The sequence below is a fragment of the Podarcis tiliguerta genome (assembly GCF_965153285.1).
Source record: "Podarcis tiliguerta genome assembly, chromosome: 3".
In the NCBI taxonomy this organism is placed as follows: Eukaryota; Metazoa; Chordata; class Lepidosauria; order Squamata; family Lacertidae; genus Podarcis; species Podarcis tiliguerta.
The window spans coordinates 81,890,167-81,917,879 of NC_139536.1; the positions used below are offsets into that span (position 1 = coordinate 81,890,167).

Here is a 27,713-nt window from a genome sequence, read left to right on the forward strand (position 1 = left end):
AACCATTGCTGCCACACCAAAACTCCTGGTTTTAGTGGACGTAAGACCAAGTGACCGGCAACAAGTATGCAAGGTAAAGAATTTCTCCAAGAATTGACCAGACAGGGCAAAGACCTTTGCAAGGTTATCATGATCCTGGGTTGTTCAAGGCCTTGTATACTAATAGCAAAACCTTAAACCTGTCTTGGTAGTATTTAAGCAGCCAGTGCAATTCAGCACAGGTGTTTCACACTGTCAGTTGGGCACCACCTGCGGCAGCCTTGCTAAAGTATTCTGCACTAATTGCAGCAGATACAGCGTACTGGGTTACCGCAATCTGGAAGTTGACATTGCCTGAAATATTGTAGCTTTCACACCATCCTTAATTGACAGGTGTCCTAGCTAGTGAAGTCACTTTGGCCTCTGGTGACAAAGTTAGATGTACTCCGAAGCAATGTACCTGCTCTTTTAGACGGAGTGCAATCATGTTCAGAAGAGGGCAACTGACCTATTTCCCTGATCTGGAAAACCACTCACCCACAGCCTCAGTCCTACCAGGATTCAAGTTGGCCTTCTTCCAGCCCACCATTGTGCACACACACCAGTCCAGCTACTGCAGGGCCACATCTGACTGATATGGAGAAAGAGGGTTGGGTGTCAGCATACTGATGACATAATGCTCCAATTCCCCTTATGGCTGCTCCCCCAATGGCTTAATATAACTGTTGAATGGTATGGGGGATAAAACTGCCCTGAGGAATTCTCAGCATAACTACAATGGGGCTGAAGCCCATTCTCTCAGTGTTACTTTCTGGAGCCAAGTGGAGATAGGCATGGGACAACTTACTGCACCCCATGCATAGCTTAGGCTATCGCTGGTAGCTGGCAGGCAAGAAAAAGGTTGGACAGTGTTTGCTGTCCTCTCACAAGCAAGCTCACATGCACATACCCTTTTGAGAAGGCCCAGTAGGTGCTGTGAACATAACCCCATGGAGAGTAGGAAACTTGAGACTTATGTGGGTTTTAAAGTTAGTGGCCAGCAGCTATGACGTTACCTCATGGGGGTACAATAGCCACTGGTAGTGAGATATTGTCATATGCCATAAATTCCTGGCTCCAGTGGTGAACTTGGTTTCTAAGAAAACTGCTATGCTCTCACTGCTTTTAAGGGCCAGAGTCTCATGATAAAGTCAATTGCTGGTAGCAGCAATACATAGGCTCTTGCATAGTTAGGAAGTGGGCTGAGGAAAAAGAAAGTTCTGTGATCTAGTACCTCACTTTCAACTTTCTTTGAGTAAGTAGAGATAGTGTGTATAGTTTATAACACCACAATATAAAGACTGCTTTTCATTATGTGTTTTGCACTCAGTACTTTGATGCAAGTACAAATCAACAATTTACAATGCCAGTTATGGCTTGCTCTTTCAAAACATTTCCAGGCAGGCGTCAAATCACTTCCCTGCCACTGTTAAACATTTGGAAAGGAAAGCTTCGTATTTTATTTGCATGTTTCCTTTATATTGTAGGAACATTTGAGAAAGTGCACATGCATAGAGAACTGATTTGGCAAGGACAATGGGACATTTCCCCAGTTGGGTGCATATCTTCCTGTGGGAGCAAGTTACATGCAATTATGGGGGAGAAAGAGAATGTTTAATTAGGGGCACTTTTGGAGTGTGTGTGTTTGCCCTCCTGCAAATGACCAGCTTTTTTGTGTGCATTGGTATACAACAGTATTGCTAAATGTAGACCATATTTTGTTGCACAGAATTCCCCAGGATCCATTTGTAATATAAATTAAGGTAAAGGTAAAGGTACCCCTGCCCGTACGGGCCAGTCTTGCCAGACTCTAGGGTTGTGCGCTCATCTCACTCTATAGGCCGGGAGCCAGCGCTGTCCGCAGACACTTCCAGGTCACGTGGCCAGCGTGACAAGCTGCATCTGGCGAGCCAGCGCAGCACACGGAACACCGTTTTACCTTCCCGCTGGTAAGAGGTCCCTATTTATCTACTTGCACCCGGAGGTGCTTTCGAACTGCAAGGTTGGCAGGTGCTGGGACCGAACGACGGGAGCACACCCCGCCGCGGGGATTCGAACCGCCGACCATGCAATCGGCAAATCCTAGGCGCTAAGGTTTTACCCACAGCACCACCCGCATCCCTACTGTTATATAAATAGGAAATGGCTAATCCCAATCTCTGCTTCTATTTCTTGTTCATACTAGAAAATTATATTCAAGTGCAACCAAACTAGAAACTAGAAACTGAATAATCCTTCTCACACATGAAGGTGAAGTGCTTTAGTCATTGAAACAAATTATGATACAATGTTTGACTCACAATCTTATAGCAAGGCAGATTAATACCGTTTGGCAAGTTCTGGAACATGCTATATGAAAATGATACATGTTTAAAAAGCTTTTATTTAGCAAGAATAAACATAACAACTATAGATCCATGAAAACACTAATCCTTTATTCTCTTAAAACTAGTCTTTTGTGCAAGTAAAGAGAAGATTCTGGAAGCCAAATGTTAATGCATAAAGTTCTCATAAAATTACAGTATTCTACCATTGCCATTTATAGACCCACTATTAATCTACAGGTGGGACTCGCTAGGCATGCAAATATGTCAATACACTACATCTTACCAATAATAAAGATGCAGTACACAAACCCACAGAATAGGGCTAATTTTAAATTTAAGATGGAGAGGGATAGATCTGTTTGCCTCATTGTTACTTTTCCTTGTAAATAAGAACTTTTATCAACATTATTCTATGAAGTGCAGTTCTTCCATCTAACAAAACTACTATAAGCTACAAAACAAGAATGAACTTAAGTATTAAGTTATTACTCTCAACCAAAATGTATCAAAACTGAAACTTAACAAAATAATCCACCTGCTTTACTACAGCACTGCATTAGAATACATTACAGTGAATAGATAGAATTTGAAAATAATTACAAGTCAGCATAATTTCCAGTATTTCTGAACTCCATTGATCAAGATGTTGGTACTCATAAGCAGACAAAAACTTCAGTGTTGACAATTACTGCTTTATGTGCAAGGTTTCCTCCCTGAAGATGAGAAGATGTAATCAATGTACCATAAGCCAATAAAACCCCATTACATGTTAGATTAAGGCCATTATTCTCAAACTACTTCAAAGAAGTCCTATTATTATTAGTATCCACAGAGCTCCATGATTTAAAATCCCTAGGCACTAGCCAGACCCAGACTAGACCAACCAACTTCAGTATGATTACTGTTATGTATATTTAGAGCAGGTTTTGCTCAGAAGACTGCTATATATCTCATGACAGCTATATAAAAAAGTATTGTTTCAATTTTCTAATAAGCATATTTTTCAAACCTGGAAATGCACATTCCTGTAAATGGTGCAATTTCAAGACAACCAGATTTTAAAAAGTTATGTTTTAAGTGTGCATAAAGCTTGAGCAATACTACATTCTACTTAAAATTATTGCTAACATTTCAGTAGGCACTCACTGTGTTCAAGTATGGATTAAAAACCTCTTCGAGATCTCCCACGAGACCTCCCCGTATCTTTCTCTATTTCTTTTTTCAACTGAAACTGCTTGTATCTTTCAGCCATTGAAATAAGTTCTTCGGGAATTACCTGATAATTAGAAAATCATGGTAACAATATTTTCATATAGCGGACAATATTTATTGTTCCATGAATTAAATATTTTATCTAAGTACACTGAAAAAGGCTAATATTAATTCTTTGTATCATATCAAATTAGATTTCCCCCTTCCATACGTTTTATGATAACTGCTAAATACACAGTACAGTGGTACCTTGGTTTAAGAACAGTCACAAACAACTCTGGGGTTGCGACGCTCATCTAGCTTTACTGGCCGAGGGAGCCAGCATTTGTTCACAGGCAGTTTTTCCGGGTCATGCGGCCAGCATGACTAAGCCGCTTCTGGCGAAACCAGATCAGCACATGGAAATGTCGTTTACCTTCCCACCGGAGTGGTACCTATTTATCTACTTGCACTTTTTTGGCGTGCTTTCGAACTGCTAGGTTGGCAGGAACTGGGACCGAACAACAGGAGCTCACCCCTTTGCGGGGATTCGAACCGCCTACCTTCCAATCGGCAAGCCCTAGGCTCAGTGGTTTAGACCACAGCGCCACCCGACCGACTTTACCTCGGTCTAAAAACGGAATCCAAATGGTGAAAGGGCACTGGTGGCGGGAGGCCTCATTAGGGAAAGCGCGCCTCGGTTTAAGAACCGAGTTTAAGAATGGACTTCCGGAACAGATTAGGTTCGTAAACCAAGGTACCACTGTACTGGGATATTATTACAGCAAGATAGTTATAAGGGTAATGCTTAATAGGTCTTTTAGAGTAACTTCCCATTTAGTCTGCATTTCATTAAACTCTGGTATGTTGGCAGGTGATGTCTGTTTTGCATAAAGTCTACCCATCACTGCAAATTGCTTGGAATGCACCACATTTCCCCCATTCAAGCTCTTACTGATGAGAAAGGTACAAAGCACAAACTTTTGCTATGCAAAGTGCTTTAGAAAGTTAGTTTAAATTACCAGAGACCAAAGTGGTGGGTGTCATCTTATAAGAGCCATTCCTTTCACATTCACAATACAAAGACATGCACCCAGACATTAAGTATGCATGCAATTTTTTTTTACAAGATACTACCATTACATCCAGAAATAAATATATTCAAATACACAATCTGTATTATTAAAACTTAAACTACCATTATTTATTATCTCTTGATTCCATCTGGTCAGTTGTTTTTCCATACCTGTAGTTGTGATTTTTATTTCCTTTTGCTGTTTTTTATGTTTGAATGGTTTCCATAAACCAACTTGTTAACAGTGACTTTTCTGGTGCTTTTTTTGTTGTTGCATTGTAAGCCACTTGAGGCTATATGCATGAAGACATGGTACAAATCTTAAACAGCAAGTAAATATTAAGAACAAAGTTTCAATACCTTAAAAACATGTTCTTATTAAAGAGCTTTTGAGACACACCTCAAATCTGGGGGGAAAGTCAAGGAGAGGGCTAATTGCTAGTGTGGGTATGATAAACACTACCTGGTTTCCTCTTTCCAAAATGTCAATCAATTCAGAAGCATTCCGCCAGTCATTCCTAGTCACAAGGGTTACAGCTTCCCCTGTGCGGCTAAAAAAAAAGCAAGCACAAAACTGTCAAGTTAGCCAACTCAAATAAAATCAGTTTGGTGTTTTGTTTTATTGAGTTGTGCTGAGGAATAATAGTCAAAATACCCTGTTGCAACTCCTAGGCTGAAGTACTAGTGAGCAGCTTAAACCTCATTTCTTCTTCTTTGAAGCAACTTGCATCTCAACTTGCATCTCAGCAAGATAGCTGGTTTCTAATTGTTTTTGGATGTCCCCAAATGAGGAACAACAACAACAACAATCTATTATTTATACCCCACCCATCTGGTTGGGTTTCCCCAGCCACTCTGGGAGGCTTCCAACAAAATATTAAAATACAAGAGTTTGTTAAACATTAAAAGCTTCCCTAAACAGGGCTGCCTGCCTATGTAAAATGTGCTGGAGAAAACACTGGTGTTCCTCTAAGAAGTAACAATGGCGCATTCCAGAGTTCCAATTCACTATATATAGCATATTCCACTTACCCTGCACGTCCAGTACGGCCTACTCTATGAACATACTCTTCAATGTTGCGAGGGAAGTCAAAATTAAAGACATGAGTGATATCATGCACATCAAGTCCACGGGAGGCCAAGTCAGTTGCTATCAGTATGCGAACTCTGCCTAGAACAAGCACAGTGAGACATATATTGATACCTCACAAAAGGCATAAATTGGGATCTGACAAGAGTTTTTAACTAGGTAGAGAAATCAACATTTTTTTATTTTATATTTGAACTCACACTGCACATACATAAGGCTGGACATTTATTTTGGAAATGCCATCTTTTCCTCTTTGTATCAGTTTACAATATTATACAAAACAAAAACACAATATGTAAACATCCCAAATTTCCCAAAGTTTAGTGCAATATTCACAACCTTATAGTAAATGCACCTTAATAATAAAGATAGCCTTGTTTTTCAAAAAAATATGTTAAGATGGTCAGAAAGTCAGAAAACAGTTCACTGGCTGTTTCTCTGCTATCCCTATAGAAGGATGGTTGGATTGCAGCAATGGTAAACCTTTTCAATGGCCACATTTGCATGTAGCAGTAAGTCACACAATAACTTGCCATAGTTTTATGCTGCTTTAGTGATGTATTTGTTGTAACCTGCCCTGAGACTTAACGTGCAAACACAGCCAGCAAGGCTTTAGGTTTTTTAAAAATAATAATTGCTGAGTGGTATTGCATCTTCTTCCGCATATATGTTATGACTGGTTGCTTAGTGTTATACTACAACTGATTCTAATCAATTATAAGTTTACCTTTCTTGAAGTCGTCTAAAGCCTGTTCACGATCACATTGTTCTCTATTGCCATGTAAGGACTGGACAGGAATTCCCTGAAGACCAAAATCACTTGATAGGTCATCGGCACTAAACAGAAAAGTTAAAAACTAAAAAAACACATAGGATTGCTTGGTTCATACATTTGGAGATACAGTTGCATGTACCTAAAATAAGTAGTCTACACCCTATGTCAGGTACTCTGTTCCTTCCAGGTGTTCAAGGAAACTCATTTAATATCCTATTGCTAAAGGATTCATGATCAGCGAGTAAACATTGTATGCATTTACCAGACTTCCTTAAAGAAAAAAAAGAGAAAGAAATCACCAGCATAGAGATGTGGTTTCTCAAAAATCCACTTATGAAGTAGATGCAAATATTCTCACTTCACAAACAGGGAACTAATGCAGAGATGAAGGGTTGAAAAGTCACTTAAGAACTCTATGGCTGAAATGGAGTAGAATTCTGATTTCAGCAGCTAAAGAAAATGTGTCTAGATTAAATCCACTGTAATAGAATATATGCAAAAATTATGGAATTCTTTCTGTTGCAAATGTTAAATTTCAGTAATAGCATATGAAATATAACAGAATACCTAACACACCCTTTACATCTTATATCACTAGTTATCAAGTTGTAAACAGTTTTCTTTGACTGGTAGCACCATCCTATGTGTGCTTATTCCCAAGAATTGTACTGCTAGCCCCATTATGAAACATGAGTCAATCAAAAAGAGTTTGAAGAAAAAGTGTCCTGTTGAGATTATATGCTGAAACTATTCTTTTTTATATTTGAAAACAGATGAGAACCAGCATTTCCTGATATTTCTTTGCTATCAGGATAATTTGAATTCTCAGAAGTCAAGCTGCTCTATTTAGACTAGGTAAGGAATTACAGTACAGTACAAAGAAAAGTCATGGGTTGGATCCACACTAACCCATGTTAAGAGTAGAACCCTTGAAATTAATGGAACTTTCGAAAGCATGTCAAAGTGCAAGTAGATAAATAGGTACCGCTCCGGCAGGAAGGTAAGCAGCGTTTCCGTGCGCTGCTCTGGTTCGGCAGAAGCGGCTTAGCCATGCTGGCCACATGACCCGGAAGCTGTCTGTGGACAAACGCTGGGTCCCTTGGCCAGTAAAGCGAGATGAGTGCCACAACCCCAGAGTCATTCGCGACTGGACTTAACGGTCAGGAGTACCTTTACCTAAGGTTAGTCATAACTTAGTCATACTTGAAATCTGGATCCAACCAAGAAGCGTGAAGCAATATAAGAGAAGTAAATTATTGAAGAGGTGGGGCAACTTGTATATTAGGGAAGACTAAATTTGGAGCTTTTTGGTTTGGAATAAAGGCGATTAAAGGAGGACATGATTGAGGTGTATAAAATGATGTATGGTGTAGAAGAAATGGCTATAGTTTCTTCTCCCTTTTCATATATTATAAGACCCCAGGCCATCCAATGAAACTGAACAGTGGGAGATCTGGGGGACAAAAAGTAGTACTTCTTCTCACATTGCTTCTGAAATTTGCTACCAGAAGTGACTGGACAAATTCATGTCACCTCAAGCACATCTTTGGGGCCAAGACCTTTTGCAAGAAACCCATACTTTTAAGCTGTTTGGACATGCTGCACTTAGCTTTGAAAGCATCTGGCTCTACTTCTGGTTTTCTGGTCTGGGAGAGGAGACTACTTGTTTACCCAACCACTTTTTTTGACATAGAGCGCACTGTTAAGTGGCATATAGCAGAGTCATATAAACAATATGACATTTTACATAACTTCTCTTATGGGTAACTCTTACACATCCTGGTAAACAAAAGTAACATACAATTTGGTTAAATGCTGCTATGTGCAGCACCGTATCTTGATCATATAAGTATAAGGGGGGGGGGAGCGAGGAGCTTGGGATAACCCTGCCTATTGATTCAAGATTTAATTGATTCATATTTAATGATTAATAGTGAATGACAAATGTAGGCAGTAAGCCAAATATTCATGTTAGATTTCTTCTACATACGTAAGCTTCTTTCCCACAAAAATGATGACTTTATCTTCAGACTTCATAGTGTCAATGAAGTAACGTGTAAAAGCTCTTTTTTCTTCTTCTGGAATAATAACAATTTTCTGTTCCACTGTATTTACTGCCTAGAAAACCAAATTTAATCAAAGGAAACCTGAATGTAATTTGAACCTTGTCAAAGTATCAATTAAGAATTGTACATACTTTGTTATAGCTAGGGATACTGAAAGAGTTTGAGATGGAAATGTACAAGTTGGAAGGGACCCTGTAGGTCATGTAGTCCAACCCCTTGCAATGCAGGAATCTCAACATAAAATCAAAGAATTTTCATGTTGGAAGACTATTCAGGTACTATGCATGTAGACTTTGAACATGAGCTTTGACTAGAACTGGCTGTTGTGGCATGTTTATTTGAAAATAAATCCCACCTAAATCATTGGGTCCTGCTATACAGTTCTTAACACCCACAACTAAGAATCAAGTAACTCACTTTTAAAAAATCAGAGCACTACTTTAGATTGCAAACTACAAACCAGAGAATCCAGATCCAATGCCTTATGTGGGTCTCATTAGTCTCCGATTCAAATACTCTCCCTTTAAATGACTGGGCGAGAGTTAGGCACACAACCCTCTTGCTAAGGCTGTTTTCCCCTAGGAAGAATCCTGAATTCCATGGTGAAGCCTTGGAGAGATGTTGGACTTCCCAAGGTAAAGTAGCATCTCTACAAAGCTGCATGAGTCACACAGAGCAGGGAACCCTGAAGCATTTTGTGTAACCTCAGTGATCCAGATATAAAAAAAACACCACGAGGGTGGAGGAAGCACTTCACTGTGACTAACAGGTATGGTTTGTAATCAGGGGCAATGATTCTACCAGAGCTTTCCAATTCCAGTGTTTTGCGGAAGGCAGATCAGTTAATTTTGCAGGGGTCATGGTAAATTAGCCATCTTATCTGGGATTATGCACATTGCATTTGGGGTATAAATGGATATGCCTAAAACCCAACATGCATGATGCCAAATAACATGGATGATTTTACCATGACTCCTGCCTCAAAACTGAAAAATTGACCAGTTTTCGCTCACAAGCATTGGATTTTAGACATACACACTTTGTTGAAATGTTGTATCCATACATAGATGTCTGGAGGTCTCAAAGTCTTACCCAGGTCTACCCAGTGGACAGGAATGGACAATACTGCTCTTATTCTGTGCACGAGAAAGAGGAAGCTTAAATAATCTCTCTTCAGGGGGCACAGAGCCTTTCAGCTCACTGGAACTTTTGGCTCCTCCTCTCCTTGAAATCTTTCCATTCCAGCTGCTTATTAAAAGAATTATGAACTAAAATAGTGTTTTTCCTCTTTCCTCCCATCCCCTTTTCCATCATGTTTTTAGACTGCAAAGAATAAGGGCTGGGACATTTGCAAGCCATTCTGGCAGTCTTTTAGGCTGAAAAATGTGATAAAATTGTTTCAAAGAAAAAAATGTTGCAATCTGTAACTTCTTGCATTATTAAGATTTCCATTTTATAATTTTCATTTTAGCCTGGGATATTATTAGATTTTGAGTTGCTATATCTTTTATAAATACAGCCTAGTTCACACACAAATCAAGACTAGACATTGTCCAGTTTATACAGTCTCATTAAAAACAACACAGGAGTAATAAGCCTAAAACAGAAAACAACTCACCGCTAGATCAAGAGTACCAACATACACAATCATAGGATCTTTCAAATATGATTTAGCAAGACGGCGGACACCATCTGGCCATGTAGCACTGGTAGGAATGAAAAGGAAAGTCATTTTGTATTTCAACCCTATTACTGTCCTGCATTCTCATGTTTCCATCCTAAATACGAACAAGGCAGTTGCAAATAGTTTGCTACAATGAACAACAAAATAAATAAAGAATTCAGTTGCCCAAGAATAAAGTTTCTCTAAAGAAAGGTGTTGATTTAATTCCAGAATGGGGAACCTTTTTGCTTCCATGGGCCAGATCCTTATCAGGACTGGCCTTGTGGGGCAAATTTGACAGGTGGATTGGGCCACTCAACTGTCAATCACATTATACCTTTATGATTCCACTCAACTGACAGGTGAATTATCCTGTCCACCTGTCAAAATCCCTTGTACGCGAGACTGATGGGTGCTTGACAACTGCTATACAGTACAAGTGGGGTTGCTAGCCCTACACTTGGCACTTTGGAAAGTGCTGAGCACAGACAGGGTTGGCAAAGTGCTTCTTTCCTCCTAGGGCAGAGGAGAGTGGCCAGATGGAGAAAGAACCCTGTGTTTTATAGTTGTGGGTGCCTGAATTCTACCAGTCCGCTGGATTGATGAAAGTTTCCATGTGGTGTAATGGTTAGAGTGCTGGAAGATGACATGGGTTTGAATCCCCACTCAAGTCATGAAGCTTACTGGGTGACCTTGCAAGTCACACACTCTCCACTTATCCTACCTCACAGGCTTGCTGCGAGGATTAAATGTGGAGGAGAAACACGTACACCACCTTGAGCTACATGGAGGAAAAGATGGTATGCAAATGTAATAAAACAATATTTCACACTTACCTTTTTCCCCAAGGTCATTATAATAAATTGCATAAAACAACTTTGGGATGTAGCATCCAGATATCAAATTTTCCATTAAAACACATCTTCAGATGAAGCCATGAACCACTAAAAAGGCACACATACCTGGTCATAACAGTTTGCCTATCAGGGCGTATGTCTAATAAAATCTTCATTATTTGAGGCTCAAAACCCATATCTAGCATTCTATCAGCTTCATCCAACACCTGTGAAACACAATAGTTATAAACGGTTGGCTTTCTGAAACTCCATGCCAAAATCACTAAATTTCTAAACTATTAACTGCAGAGCATGTACAAGTTCATTTTACACGTATACCCTCATCGCTATGTCCTTTGGCTTTCCCAACATAATACCTCTATTTTGACTCAAAATCTACATAACTCCTTTCTGGGGCTGTTGTAGATAACATAGATAAAATATGTATCCCTAAGGAAGTTTCCAGAGCACTGTTAATAATGCAGAATTAGACATAGTAACGCTATATATGAACTAAAAGAAGTGCTTGGGAGACGTACTTATTTTAGAAGATAATGTTGCATGCTTACCATGTGACAAAGGCTGTGAGCCAAAACTGTGCCCTTGGGCACCCATTTACACAACCGTTTTCCAACTTCCCCTCCCCTCTCCCCTCCCCATATATGCAATAACTTTCTGCTCATGCACCAATGGATGGTTGTGGTAGATCCTGTTGAAGGACACCTAAAGTAACAATTATGTGATTACTTAACAAAACTTGATGTTCAAAGACATCTTCCAATTGAAAATCACCTGATCTGAAAAACATTCATTTGTATTAAATAAAAGGACCTTTATACCATCTCTTCATATTGTGACTAAAATATTACCAGACATTCTGAATTCTTCTTTAGCATTACTACTAGCCCTGTCCTTCTATTTTTTTAACACCCCTCTTCATTATATCCATAGTAAAAGGTAAAGGGGAAAGGACCCCTGGACAGTTAAGTCCAGTCAAAGGCGACTATGGGGTTGTGGCGCTCATCTTGCTTTTCACGCTGATGGAGCTGGCATTTCTTCCGGGTCAAGTGGCCAACATGACTAAACTACTAAACGGAACACCATGATGAGTGCCAGAGTGCATGGAAACACTGCTTACCTTCCTGCTGCAGCTGTACCTATTTATCTACTTGCACTGCTATGCTTTCAAACTGCTAGGTTGGCAGAAGCTGAGATAGAGCAACGGGAGCTCACCCTGTCACGTGGATTTGCATCACCGACCTTCCGATTGGGAAGCCCAAGAGGCTCAGTGGTTTAGACCACAGCACTACCCGCGTCCCTAGTGGAATGGTCTCCCTCATGAGATTGTGAACTCACAGTCCTTGGTTTTTAAGCAAAAGTTGGATGGCCATCTCCCATGGGTGCTTTAGTTGAAATTCCTGCATTGCAGGGGATTGGACTAGATGACCCTTGGAGTCCCTCTTTCAACTCTACAATTCTATGATCTTGGCCACTTGCCATGCAATGTTAACTGTTGGAGGTATGATGACAGTGATTAGCAGGAACAGAATGGAGTATTCTGGAAGAAAACATGAAAGTTCCCTATTGCAATATTTTCTTGCAGGTTATACTTGCACATTACTCCCAATTTAATACAACATTTTGACTACTTGCCAGGTATGTAATGCTCCTCAGATTTATGAAGTTGTTCATTTGGAGGTCATTCAATCTACCTGGCGTAGCTATAACAATGTCCACACCTTTGGTAACCACGCTGATCTGCCCTTTCCGGTCTCCGCCACCATATATGCAAATGCTAGAGAGAGTTTATCCAATATTTAGCTGTTTTAAATTAAAACTATATGGTCATGCTACTGTGCATTTTAAATTTTTACACTGAACACAGGTTACATGAAATACCCTGCATGATTTATTTTTTTCATGTAAATTTGGCTGCAGTCCAAATCCTCTTTGTGCTGGACTGCAGAGTTGGCTTAGGCAGAGGAACACCCTGTGCAGTCTGATGCCATCATTCCGCTGGTGCAGAGTTCCCTGATGTGCCTGCTGAATGCGAGGCTGAACGAAGTACTGCCAAGGGGATTCTCATTTGCCAAGTTTGTACAACAAAAGAAGAGTGTTCTGGGGGAGGGGTGGTCTTCTGGATCCCAACCTATTCCCCTGTGCTCTCATTTCACAACACGGAACCTCACTACTGCACCAGGTCCAGGCTGGCACAGTGATTTGCCTGCCCTCCCACTTTCCACCCCAACCACGGAGAGGAACAGGACTGGAGATGCAGCAGTGGCTCCACTGCAGCATTATTTCTTGCCATGGCCTAGCAAGGGTTTTTACTGTCTCACCAGCAGGTTGTGGGGTAGGGCGGGTAGGGCAGAGTTGCCTGTCTGTCTTTCTGATGCTGAGCGTCACTTCTGCTTACTGCGAGGGAAAGGTGCAAGGAACCCAGTGCAGATGGGTGAAGCAGCAGGAGTACTGGATTGGCTCCACTGCTGCACATGCACCAGGCCTTTTGACCCTCTTGGTAAGTGGCAGCTGTCCTCTTGATTACTGTGGGATTGTCCTGTTTTAGTAGCAGGAATAGAATTTGAACAACTCTTTAGAAATGCTGAGAAAGTTGTTTAAATATATGTCGTTATTGAACTAGAATGTTGATGTTTCTCCTAAACATCTGGAGGGACTTAGGAATGCTTATTTTAGTCAGATGTAGGAATGAAAAATTTTAAACATGATCATAAGAAAGCTAGAAGGTGGCAGTTGAAGACTGTAAAGTTTCTAGATAGAAATTATAATCTCTACTGCAGTCCATACAGTATTTGGCATACAATCGGGAATTTGTAGATGTTAAATACTAATAAATCCATCAAAAGAATATAAACATAAAAATACTACTTGAAGTGTTTCACAGTGGCGTCTTTCAGAAATATTGTGACACATTGCAGTACCACTGCCAAAGTAATAAAGATGATGTAGATATTACCTTTTAATTCCTTTATAGGAATATTTTGAGCACTCTGCCTCAACTTGAAGAGCCAGTTCTCGAGTGGGAGTGAGAACCAACATACCTGGTCCACCACGTTTTTCTCTAGGTCTGTAAGAAAATCCAACCTTGTTTAGATAGCAATTATACATAAAAAATACAAAAGGCAATATTTTAAGAAGGAAACAGAGGAAAACCTAGCAGACAGGCTAACTATGCTGTTTGGCTTGCATACAAGTATCATTTAACTTTGGTTAGAATGAATTAAGGCCACATTTCAAAGCATAATTACCTGGAAGTAAGTTCAAAAGCACACATCACTTACAAAAACACTTTATGACATTAGCTGCCTACATACTATGGCAACGCAAACCAAGTAACTTGGTTTCACGGGAGTAGGAAGAATGGATGTTTGTGCATCATGATGACCAGATGCTTGGGAAAGAATAAAGAGAAAAGGCAGGGCTGCTGGGTTAAACTGTAACTTAGAAGGTAAAGGGACCCCTGACCATTAGGTCCAGTCGTGACCAACTCTGGGGTTGTGGCACTCATCTTGCTTTATTGGCCGAGGGAGCCGGCGTACAGCTTCCGGGTCATGTGGCCAGCATGACTAAGCTGCTTCTGGCGAACCAGAGCAGCACACGGAAACGCCATTTACCTTCCCGCCGGAGCGGTACCTATTTATCTACTTGCACTTTGACGTGCTTTCGAACTGCTAGGTTGGCAGGAGCAGGGACCAAGCAACAGGAGCTCACCCCATCGCAGGGATTCGAACCGCCGACCTTCTGATCAGCAAGTCCTAGGCTCTGTGGTTTAACCCACAGCGCCACCCGCGTCCCTTAAGCTGTAACTTAGGGAGGTGTAAAATAACCTAGACTGGTTAGCACCTGCTAACTAGGCATCCCTGAGCAAGAGAAATGTACACATCACTGGGACTCCATAGGAATAGCATCATGGTGGCTATGTAAATATAGATAGTAATTCATAGCTGGGATTATGAGGTTGGAGAGTTTGCTTTTTAAATCCCATCTGAAATGTTCCATCTCTTAAGGAAATCACAGAGCTGCAGTCTGCCTCCCAATGTTGACAGAAACCTGCTTTGAGAATTAAGAGGCAAAGCAGGGGTGGGACGTCTTCCTGTGTAGAGCACAACAATGTTTATATTGACTTGTTTATGATAGCATTGATTTAAAAAAATAACAACAACCTTAACTGTTGCAAACTCCATAACCATTTAAAAGAATACATTGCTGAATCTCTTTCCAGTTTATGGACTACTGTGTGTATGCAAGAGAAAAGAATGGCAACTGACAGTGCAACATGGCTGGATGACAAAAAGCATGAAAGTAGTTTCACACACAGCTCTTGTGACCAAGATTGTGTTAAATCTTATTAACTTGATTAACAAAAACAACCCACCAGGCACAGAATAAATCAAATCTTATTCCAGTTACTTCTTACATTGGCTGCAAATCCAAGTGAATGAACCCAGGCATAAGATAAGCCAACGTCTTTCCAGTACCAGTCTGTGCTATTCCAATGAGATCAAATCCCTGAAGTATTATTGGCCAAGCCTGTGACTAAAATAAACAGTATATTATTACATAGGGCCTACTATTTAAACAGCAGTTTCTACACTATTCAGAAATAAAGAAAACTAAAATACCTGAATTGGGGTAGGCTTCTGAAAGCCAACTTTCTTTATATTTGCCATAATGTCAGGATAATGCATAAAAGCATCTTCAAATATACAAATAGGATTGGGAATGTGACGCTTTTCATTATCTTTCAGGTCATCACATGTGATATTATTATTTTCTTTTCTTTAAAAGACAACATAAAGAGATAATATTATACTGAGAACAGACAAAATGGTTTATTTATCAATTCCAGACAAAGTACTAAATATCTAGAGCAAAAAATCATGTAGTTTCCACTTTGTTATCATTTCCATAATTAGCTTATGCCAACAACTAGATAAAAGTTGCTTAACATTATTATGCACTAAACATAATCAAAGCCAGTGGCAGAGGCTGCTATTAAAAACAAAACGTGACCTTTGCCAACAGAAGCTATGATGACAACTAAGTCCCACTGCATGCAAGGAGTTTTATGATTTAGTGCAAATCATAAGCATGATTAAAGAATAATTAAGGTTCTTTCAAACTATTACATAATAGAAAGCCAAGGTTTGTAGTGAATGTACACTTGTCCAAGAGCTGCAATCAAACCAGGCTCTCTGATTATAGATGCATTTTCAAATGTATATGTTTCATTCATGTAAGACATTTTAAAGTGCATACCTCTGGAAATGTTCCATGGCTGACCTTACAAGCTATACAATGAGCTTATGTGCTTCAATCCTACCCCCAAATAAAAATGGCACGTAAGACCTATCCTGTGTGAAATATGCACACAGCCTAGTCTTATGGTGTGCATCTAAACTCAGTATTACCTACTACTTTGCAGACATTGCCTTCACCTTCTTAAAACTATAATCCATTTAAAAATCAACCCAACTTTCCAATAGGCCATACAACTTTCCAATTTAAATTCTTACCTCCACCTATCAGCTTCTTCTTGTGACATTGAAGCAACCTTTAGAGATTCTTTGTAAAAACATTTTTCAATTGGAGGCAAATCTAATAAAATTAAAGGGGAAATGGGTTATTTTAAAAAGTAACTTCTCAAACTACTAAGAATAGAAAAGAACACCATCTTCATTAAAAACAACAACCCTGAACTCTATTCCCATGCCAGCCTATTCCTCATTTTTACAGATAGTTCTATTGAGCAGACACATAATTCAACATGGCTTGCAAAGAAATGCCGATAAGAAACTACACCAAATATATTTATCACCCAAAGAAGGGCTATCAATAAGCCCTTGAACACTTTTCGTTTACTAGAAACCATACCATAAGTATGGAAATTCATTTTTCCATATTCACAAAGTTTCACTAAATTAAAAAAGAAAAGAAAAACACCCAACAACAAAAACAATTTTTGAGCTTTCTTTTTAAAAAGTTTGTACCACAGTCAGTACTGATCTGTAAACTGAGATGTGGATGATGGGCAGTCTTGTATATCAAGATACTACTTCTTCCCAGCTTTGTATTCAAGGATTAATTTTTAAATCTCTACAGGCACAGCAAAACATTTTGAATTCAGTACCCTGGTTTCACTGTTACTTCTGACTCATAGATTCCTCTGCAGTGATTCTTATAACATGAGAACAGTACATCCGTCCAGGGTCTGCCTGAGTGACCAATCACATTAGTGTGAACGACTGGTATGCCCTATAGTGCTGTAGACTTGTCCATGTATTATATGCCTAACTCTGTGGGTAAGTATGCCTATGGACCTTGGCACCCATGTTTTGTAGTGCCATTAAATTAGTTCATGAAGTGTGGTCAATATAGTATATTGCGTTAGCACAACCTTTTATATCTAATTGAAAGCCTTTTTTTATACCAAGGTGCTACCTCAGTGTGATATGACACTTAAAATACTGCACTGACACTATGGCCTTTACACCAGATCTAATCTGATTTTTGCGTTTAACCGTGATCACATACCAGGCAGTTTTTAATAAATATAACAAAATCAATAGATGATCAAATGTTCTCAGAATTTCTTACAATTTTTTACATATCAAAGTAGATGATTTTCACAGCTAATAAAGCATTTATATTGAAGGATGACCACCTACAATTCCTTTAAAAAATATGTTACACTAACCAGCCCACTTCATAGCTTCATATTTAGCTTTATTTTCTCGAAGGGAGGCCCAGTTAATGGATTGCTTTGGATTACTGTATCCCGACTTCAAAGCACCGGAACGACTTTCTTCATAACGAGTGGTTCCAAAATCTTGGTGTTTAAAGCCATCTGTTAGAACAAAATTAGGTTCTGATTTGGTTAAACATTTTATATCAGATAATGCAGCTTAAATTAGTTCTTGGGAATTCAGAGAAAATTTTTAATTATGAACCACAGAATTATTTCATTTCACTGCAATCTAAAGACAAACTATGTGAACCAATACCATGTTTTATTTCTGGATGCATCACAAGGGCAGCTTTATGAACTCCTCTGGATATTTCTACACTCGCTACTAGCTTTCAGTTTATAAATGTCTCTTCAACAGAGTGGATAACTCTAATCTGGGTTTTATACAAGCAGATCAGTCTGAAGAGAAAGCTTAAATATAAAACACATATCAAGTTTAAATTTCTTACCTTTAACATACCTTTCTCCTGCGCTGCTTTGGCTGCACCTCTCAATAAGATCATCAATCATCATTTTGGCTTTTGTTTGCTTATCATTACCACCAAATATCTTTATTTCAGCTTCATAATTGCCCTTTACAACCTAAATGTAAGGTTTTTTTTTACTTAGTAGAAGAATCAGATATTAGATTGGTGTAATATACCACTGGCGTGCTCTGGTCCATGGGGTCACGAAAAGTCGGACACGACTGAACGACTAAACAACAACAACAAAAAATATACCACTCTAAAATTGTCTTTCTGAGCACTAAAAAGTTATTTGATAAGTACAAGTAAGGTTTCCGAAACCACTTGGATATCTTGCAGTCAGAAGCAATATATCAGGTTGAAAGTTTTCCATTTCTAAATATGCCTTGCTTCATTACAATGAGAAAAAGTAACATAACAGATAGGAGTCTAGTACCTTAGGCAGTTTCAAAGTTACATTAACTTTTATCAGAAAATTAAAGCAGTCTTCTCATACTTCGTCCATACATTCTATCAAGGTGTGGGGACAGCAGGATTGTCATTACTGCCCCCACCCTTTGTGCACCAGATGGCACTAACCTCTGTGCAGTCAGCAAAAAGTGAGAACACTCTGCGGCCAGTTTACATATAGTACTAAATTATAGTGTCATATGAATGAATACACACACCCTACCACATGACTGGGATGACTTTGGTGGCATTACATTTCAGTTTCTTCTCAGATCATCTTTGCTTGTGAACCAGAGATTGTAGTTTATAGCCAAGTCTGGTTTAGTTTAACAACCAACCTACAGAAACTATCACTTCTTCTGAAGCTGCAATAACAATCCAAGATTAGGAGAAAGCAAAACTAAATGATGCCAAAGTTCAGTTCCGGCCACACAGGAAAGGAAGCAAGTTGGGGCTCACTCCAGCTTGTGCATATAGCACTAAACCACAGCTTAGTGTTATGTGTGACCAATCGATATGTGGATAGGTAGTATGTGATTAGGAACCCTGGCACAACCAGAATTTGTAATTACAAACATGTGCACACACCCACACACACCTGGATCCATGAAGAATCCACTTACTTCTTCCACAGAAGACAGGGCCAGAAGATATGGCCATGCTCTCATTGGAGTGTGCATAAGATATGAAAAAGGGCATATACCCAGAAAATATTTTATAACTCATATTCAGCCCTTTCTTTAAAATCCAAACAATATAAGGTGAGAGTGTGCTAACAATTTGTCATCTCCTAAAATGTTTTCAAATACTCTAGTAAAAAAAGCTGTGAGCTGCATCTAAGTTCTACTGAAACTAGACCCATTGAAATGTATCTAAGTTAGCTATGCCCATTAATTTCAGTGGGTCTACTTCAAACATGACTAATATAATTTTTGAACTGATATGAATAATGTATCCATCTACATTATGTTTGCTTTATTAATTTTTTCCTTAATAAATAATTTCAGTTGAAAAATCTTTAGCTGTAGGAAAAATTTCTAAGCTATTTATAGAGTATGTTAAATTAACAATTTTAATAATGTTTATTAATATATGTCTAACAAGCTGCCTGTGTAATTTGATTCAGAAGCAAGTCTCATTAAGTTTAGTGGGGCTTGCTCTCAGGGAAGCTGGTATAGAACTGTGGCCTAAATAAAAACAAAATAGATTTAGGACTCTGGTAAATTTTCCAGAAAATCTGCATCATTGGCCAATAGTCCCAGTGGTTTTCAACAGGACCTTTGTTCTTCATTGGAAGTCACTCCTTACCCATCTGCTGGCACAATCCATGTGTTTTTGATGATGCTTACCAAATGTTACACTAACATAATGTACAATCATAAATAGTACTGAGGTTTTACTTGTTTGGGGGAAATGCTTGGGGTTTAAAAGCAGTATAGCAACACCCCCCCCCCCCAATTTAAGTTCAGTTAAGCACCACTAAACTCACTCAAGTACATACAGTACTACACACTAGGCATTTTCTCCCCAATTCTTTTGCTAATTGCTTTGTGATCACAAATATACACATGACCCCACTCTTCGCAAAGAAAAGCAGTTATTTTGCAATGCAACAACCAGTCTTTTGAGTAAAGACTTTTTTTTTTAACCCTTTTTTTAAAAAAAAATTAGTGCCTCACCTGTATTTTACAACCTGATGATTCCTGGAGCTCTTTTATTTTACTTCCACTTCGACCTGTTGCAAAATTAAAATACATATGCAAAATTTGGCCACATTCTAATTTTAGCTAAATGTTTTCAAAAATAGAATGCATATTGCTACTGGCAAAATGCAAACATTATTTCTATCACAAGTAAAGGAACCAATAGCAAGAGTCTGGAGGCATCTAAAGAGGGTGCAAATTTTTAAATAAAAACACTCAGAAGTGAAGCTGAGCAATTCTTAGGTTTTCCCCAGATGAACAATTCCTATCCCTATGTTAACTAATATTTTGTTGCAAAATGACACAATGAACTTATGACATAAGAACACTAGTATAATAGTGATAACTTTCACATATTTCAGTGAACACGCTTTCCCCTATGTACAAAGCTAAACTAAGCCATTTAAAGAACACCAAAGTTTTTAAACATGATCATATAGTATTAGAGATTTGGGTGCAACTCAATTACAGAAAGGGATTTTTGCATGGGGCTAAAACAGATAGTCTTAAAAATCTGAAGGTCCCTTAAACTCTCTCTGTACCTTTGACCGCCTCCCTCTGTCAATCGTCTTTTGGGCTTTGATGCATATGCATTTCCTAGGCTTACTGTTCCATGCCCACAATGAACAGAATTCTGCTGCTGTTTTTTCTTTTTATTGGCCACCCAATTCACGAAAAGGAAAATATTAGGGCTACACCATTTTGCACAGGGAATTGCAGGCTTGAGTTTCCTTTCCATTTCTCTATCTCCAGTGACAGTTCATTCAGATTTGACATCACTTATGTTGCAAAAGTGCTAATGACTATAAAGTCAGGTCTCTTTCTCTTTTAAAGAGAAACTAAGTACACCATAGTAAAGGTAAAAGACCCCTGACAGTTCTTTTCAACACTATAAAGTTGTTATTTCTGGGCATCCTTAACAGTGCAATCCTGTTCATGTCTACTCAGACTCAAGATCCACTGAGTTCAATTACTTATTCCCAGGTATGTATGTATACATTTGCAGCCTTACAGTGCAAATCCAACAGTGGGTCTACTCAGAACCAAGTCCTACTGAATTTATGGGGCCTTTCTCCCAGGTAAGTGGGGTTAGGACTGTGGTCTTAATCACTTTTTAGCTAATAAATCCATCTTCCCTCCCTGGCCCTTTCCCCTGTCATAGTGCACAAACAACATATACCTCCACCTCTGCACTAGCAGAAAAACACTGTACAAATGTAGCAAGCAAAAGGCATACACTCATGAATCCCCAGGGTGCTCTATTGAGATGACCTTAAAAACAGCCCTGCAAGGTTAGAGGGTGCTATTTATTTTATGGGAGAGGAGCCTATTTGCTTACCCAGCCACTTTTTCTACATACAGTGTGCACTGTTAAGTGGCATATAACCGAGTCTCATAAACAATGTGGTATTATACAATTTACTATCCAGGAGACCGTCCAAATTCAACACAGTCTACTGCAATCAGCAAGGGAGTCAAGTCCAACACTGAACGACACGGGAGTCAGAAGCCACGCTTTGGGTTGTTCACAGCAATAACCTGCTTTGCCAGGGAGGCAAGGGCGCCCCCTCCCCGTTTGCGCTTTCGTGTGTGTGTGTATAGATAAATAGATAGAAAGTTTGGGGGAAGTGGGGACTTCTCTCCACCCGCCCCCCAAATACAGAGAACTCCAAGTTCCCCCTCACAGACAGCCACCGCTACCTATGAGGGTGCCCACGAGGGAGTTATCCAGGTGGAAGCACAGCGGCGGCGACCCGGCACGCTCCCTGCCCGCCCCTCGGAAGGGGCCTCGGGCCCGGTACTCCAAGGGCCCCGACTGCCACGGCTCGCGGGAAGGCGCCGGTCGCGAACCCCATTTCCTCCCGCCACCGCCTCTTTCCTCCTCGTCGTCTTTGCCCGCGGAGCCACGTTTCCCACTAGCCCTCGCCATCACCGGGCGCCACTCGGCTAGAGAGGGTTTGGCGGGTGCTTGGCAGGCCTCGTCCTCCTCACTTTCCGCCTCCCAGTCGGACATGGCGGGAGAGGGGAGCCAACAGGGACGGTACTGCCGTGAAAGGAAGGGATGGAGCCACCCGAGCAGCGGTTGTCAACGCCGCCCTCGCGCCACCAAACCGTCGCCTCGCCCCGCCTCTCCGCGTGCCCCAATAAACCGCCGGATTCAGGCGGCCGCTGGGATTGGCTGGAGCGCTTCTAAGTTCCTCGCGTGTGATTGGCGGCGCGGGCAGGCGCCCTCGTGGCTCGTGTGCGAAAGGGAGGGGCGTCGCTTAAGGCGGAGGCTTGTTAATGGGTTGCAGAGCCCGGTTCCCTCCAAAATGTCGCTGGGAGGACAGTTCCCCTCAGCTTGCCAAATGGTCCAGGAGGAGGGGAATTGTTGGAGAAACCTCTTCTTAAGTGCCTCGAAGAGAGAGTGGTCCGGCTTTTTCGTCGCGCGCGAGTTTTGCGCACACTCTTTGTAAGCAATGCTGAGGTAATTTATTTCTCCTCAGGGTAAATACTGTGGTGCTGCGTGGGTGCTGGTCAGAAATCCCGCCAACGGGATCATGTTTGAGTGGAAAGTAAATCTCGAGTAGGTGTGCTTCATAAGTCTTAAGTATTATCTAATCCTGGTGTCAGGCTATTTTGCTCTCCAGGGAAGGCTAGCTACTTGCCCCACCCCACTCCAGCCCATTGCTAATTCCAAGTTTCAAAAAGAGATGTCTTGAGGGGGGGAGAGGGGGGGAATGAAAAACGTGAAACTGCTAAATTTATTTTAAATTTGCAAGGATAAGTAATGCAACAATCTTTATTTTTTCAAATGCAAAAGAAAATGCTTTAGCACACAAATCATTGTGAACTGTGATGTTAAAAGTTAAGTCTGGTAAAAGTTTCAATTTCAGGCACATCAACACCTCACATTTCCTTTGCAACATCTGCCACCAATTCCTTTAGCTCAAGTGCTTGAAGATGTTCAGTTGGTGTAGTTGCCAAGCCCCCTTTGCAACGCTGTTCAGCACATGCAAGTTTTTATAAGGTTGATCTTTAAGAAACCACATTCACCATTTGCTACTGACACTGGCAGTGTGAGAAGATGAGTTTTTGTTGTACTATGAAGAGAAGTAATCCTTATGGCAGCATAGACTTTTGAAGTCTTCAAGTTATTCCTGTAAATTCACAGCACAGATCTTCAACATTAATATCTTTGTGTCCATTTGTGCGTCAATGGTTTTTCTAAATTATTGTAGGCCTTAAGTACATCTTCAGACTGTATATATATCATATGGGAAGCCAACTAGAGAATTAAATTGTCTCAGCTGTTGGGGCCTCTTCTTCAACAGATTGTATGGCCATGTTTAAGACAGCATAGTAGAAACCTACTTTGAATTTCTGCTTTTGATCTTGTGCTGTCTCTGGGCCTCATACTCCAGTTGGTCTTTCTTTATTCTTTTTCTAACTTGTTTTGTCTCAAAGTCTGGCAGTATTCCTAGCTCTTTTGCAATCTCACTGGCATTACACCTGCAGCCCACAAGGTAATTATTGGTCATTTGCAATTGGCTTGTAGATGAATTTAAATTGGCTTACTTATTGTGTAGTAGTTTGCCTGTAATATTGACTTCAAAAAGGGTGTTGTATCATGTAACTTTCAAATTGAAACAGCAATGGCCTTAGCTGCAATTCTAGAAGTATTGCCAGATAAACCTTTTAGGTTTGTGTCATCAAGGATCTCTCTCAAAGCGTTATACAGTGGTACCTTGGGTTACAAACGCTTCAGGTTACAGACTCCGCTAACCCAGAAATAGTACCTCGGGTTAAGAATTTTGCTTCAGGATGAGAACAGAAATTGTGCGGCGGTGGCAGCGGGAGGCCCTATTAGCTAAAGTGGTACCTCAGGTTAAGAACAGACCTCCAGAACAAATTAAGTTCCTAACCCGAGGTACCACTGTATATATTACCATGATGATATTTCATTTGTTTCAAAGCATCAGCCCGACTCTCCCACCTTGTTTCCCTCAATGGCTTAGCAGTCATGCTCGAGTCTGATACACGGCCAGCTAGAATTTGCCGGCTCTGAGTTGCTGCAGTGAAATAATTATAGATCTGTTGAACCAAACTGAAGAAAATAGTTGCTTCCAGCCGCTCTGAGCCTGGCCTTGGCTGGGGAGGGCGGGGTATAAATAAAAATTATTAGTATTATTATTATTAACAGTGAGCAGTAATTTTAATCTTAACTTTTGTATGTTTTAAGGTATGATTGTGATTTTTTTCTTTATTGTCTTTTGTTTTTGTTTACTGCTTTGAGGTTTTTTTAAAAAAATACAATCAAGCTGTGTATAAATTTTATGAAATCAATCAATCAGTCATTGACTACCAAGTTTAAACAGTGCCTTGCAGGGAACAAAAAAGACATATGAGTTTGCCTAGGACTCTATTTTGTATGTTATTTTCTTTGCCTTTCATGTTACTCCCATTGTCACAACCTTGGCCATGCAGATTCTCAAATGGTAATCCCACTTGCTAAGCTGTCCAAGAAGAGTTTCTGTCATAAAGGGGCCTGCAGCCTCTTTAGTGGAAGAAATCCTATGAAATGCTCTCTTATAACCTCAGGCTCAGACATGTTATCTGATGGTTTCATTACATCAACATAATGCACTATATTGCAATTTCTTCAGTATGACTAACATCAGTTGTGCAGTCCAGAATTATTGAGTAGTATTTGGCTCTGTTTGCATGTGCTAAAATTCTCTACTTTATAGCACCTACTAGAAGCGGTATAAGTTCATTCTGGATATCTTTTTCTAGGTAGTGAACCATTGTTTCTTAATCTTTGACGCTACACAAATGTTCATTCTCGATAGGATCAAAATGGGCTAGATATTCTACAAATTTCAAAATTAATCCATTGCTAGCACTGTACAACTTTTCAGTTGTACCAGTTTTGCATGCTAGGAACTCTGATCAAAGCAATCAAGTGTTTTAAGATTTGTTGCCAGTATTCTACTTGTTAATGTCGTCAATTGTTTTTTCTTTAGATTGGCACAATTCAAATTTTCTCCTGGTCTGATAGTTTTCTAAATGGTCAGTATTCCTCTCATGCAAAGACAAAAATTTTTCCAGTGTTCTGCCAGTCTTTTGAACCTGTTTCTTGTAGAATTGAAGCACCATTTTTTGCTGAACAATTTACAGCAAAAACAAAAGACCACATCATTAGAGGATGAATATATCAACCATTGAGGGCAGATTCCTTCACCATTTGCTAGTCTCCTCTTGCAGTGTACAGGAAAAAAATCATCTGGGTTTTTTGAGTCTTTGTGAAAAACATGTGATATAACTTGCCGTGGTCCATGTTGTATTACAAATGATCACTGCAACAGTATTCTGCAGTACTCTCTCTTTTCTTGACATCCTCTTTTTCCTCTGTGTGTTATCCAGAAAGATCTCATTTGTGAAACTTCTGTTTTGGATATGATATCATTTGTAATAATAGTAGTAGTAGTAGTAGTAATAATAATAATAATAATAATAATAATAATAATAATAATAATTTATTTATAGTAGTTGGAGTACCACATTCAACTCCATCACTGCTAGTTTCAACAAGAGTACAGTTATATTATTCTTCAATTGCTTTCTGTGTACAAAGGTATTTCAGGAAGAACCACTCTTGCTTTGCTTGCTCCTTAGCTTTTTGTCTTTCAGTTGTGGTACTGACCTCCATATGGTTGCTTTTAATCAGCCATAGCTCACTAGAAAAATGAATACATTTCTAAATAAGATTAAGGTGTAACTGTAAGGTTGAAAATTCAGTGCATTTTAAGTCTCTCTCTCTGTGTGTACACACATACACAACATAACCTTGGTCACCCTAATGGATGACATTTGCAGAGAGCGGGACAGGGGAGGGCAGCCTAACTTCTTCTTTTTGATCTGTCATTGGCATTTGATACCATCAACAATGGTATCCTCCTGGACTAGCTCTGGGGAATGGGAATTGGGAACACTGTATTACAGTGATTCCAATCCTACCTTCAGGACCAAGTGCAGAAAGTAGCATTGGGAGAGTGCCTTTTGGCACCCTAGCAACTACATTTTGGGGTGCAGCAGGGGACATATCCAGTGCTATACATGGAGCTGTTGGGAATGATCATTAGGAGTTTTGGGGTGAGCTGCCATCATTATGCTGATTACACTCAGTTCTATTTCTATATAACATCTGAATCAGAGATGTGCAGCCCCTGGGACACTACCAGGACACCATGGATAAAGAAAAACAAGCTGAGTTTGATTCCTGGCAAGACAGAGGCACTGTGGGTTAGTGGTTCCTGTGTCTGAGAAATTGGTCTGTTGCCAACCTTGAATGGGACACGGGTTGCGCTGTGGTGTAAACCATTGAGCCTTGAGCTTGCCGATCGGAAGGTCTGTGGTTTGAATCCTTGCGATGGGGTGAACTCCCATTGTTGTTCAGTCCCAGCTCCTGCCAAACTAGCAGTTTGAAAACAAGGTACTGCTCCGGCAGGAAGGTAAATGGCGTTTTTGTGCGCTGCTCTAGTTTCGCCAGAAGCGGCTTAGTCATGCTGGCCACGTGACCCGGAAAATCTGTCTGCGGACAAACGTCTCCCTCGGCCAGTAAAGCGAGATGAGCGCCGTAACCCCAGAGTCGTTCGCGACTGGACTTAACTGTCAGGGGTCCTTTACCTTTACCTTTTACAACCTTGAATGGGGTTGCACTCTCCCTGAAGGAGCAGATTTGCAGTTTGGGGTTGCTTCTGGATCCAGCTCTGTTACTGGATGCTCCGGTAGCCTCAGTGACAAGAAGTGCCTTTTACCAACTGTGGCTGGTTTGACAGCTGTGGCTATTTTGGACTGGGAAAAGCTTGCCACAGTAGTTCATATATTGGCTACTTCAAGACTGCATTACTGCAATGCACTGTATGTGGGGCTTCCCTTGCAGAAGCTGCAGTTAATGCAGAATGCTGCAGCATGATTGCTGACAGGATTGAGTCCTAGTCAGCATATAACACCTGTGCTCAGAGATCTGCACTGGTTGCCGGTTTGCTGCTGGGCCAAATTCAAGGTGTTATTGTTAGCATATTAAGCCCTTAACAATTTTGGACCAGTTTACCTGTGATCAAGCAGGTGGCTCTGCTGTACTTTTCAGCACCTGCTAAAAACATTCCTGTTTAGATAACTCGAAGGTCAATACTGTGCCCCTCTGAGTTCTGTGCTCTTGATACCTGCCTAATTGGCCTCATGATGGCACCAGCCCCAATATTACCTTATTAAGTAAGTCTTAACTACTAATTAAGTTTTTT

The 27,713-nt window shown here is 40.2% G+C and overlaps 1 protein-coding gene and 1 long non-coding RNA gene across 2 annotated transcripts in view; one reads left to right on the top strand and one right to left on the bottom strand.

The window, feature by feature from the left end:
- Positions 1–2,263: 2,263 nt before the first annotated feature.
- Positions 2,264–22,571, bottom strand: DDX43 (DEAD-box helicase 43). The gene is made up of 17 exons (XM_083431174.1): positions 22,129–22,571; positions 20,404–20,459; positions 18,257–18,389; positions 17,757–17,906; positions 16,576–16,657; positions 15,682–15,838; positions 15,477–15,595; positions 14,016–14,126; positions 12,695–12,836; positions 11,168–11,268; positions 10,161–10,248; positions 8,467–8,594; positions 6,429–6,538; positions 5,644–5,782; positions 5,075–5,162; positions 3,492–3,621; positions 2,264–3,058 (listed from the first exon to the last, which is right to left on the bottom strand). Exons 1-16 carry the CDS (start codon positions 22,439–22,441, stop codon positions 3,508–3,510), a joined length of 2,031 nt encoding a protein of 676 aa, XP_083287300.1. The 5' UTR covers positions 22,442–22,571; the 3' UTR covers positions 2,264–3,058; positions 3,492–3,507.
- A 128-nt stretch (positions 22,572–22,699) lies between these two features.
- LOC310673196 overlaps positions 22,700–27,713 on the top strand; it is a 35,909-nt gene continuing 30,895 nt past the window's right edge. The window contains exon 1 of the long non-coding RNA XR_014508891.1: positions 22,700–22,861. This is a non-coding gene — a long non-coding RNA (uncharacterized lncRNA). The remainder of the gene's footprint in view (positions 22,862–27,713) is intronic.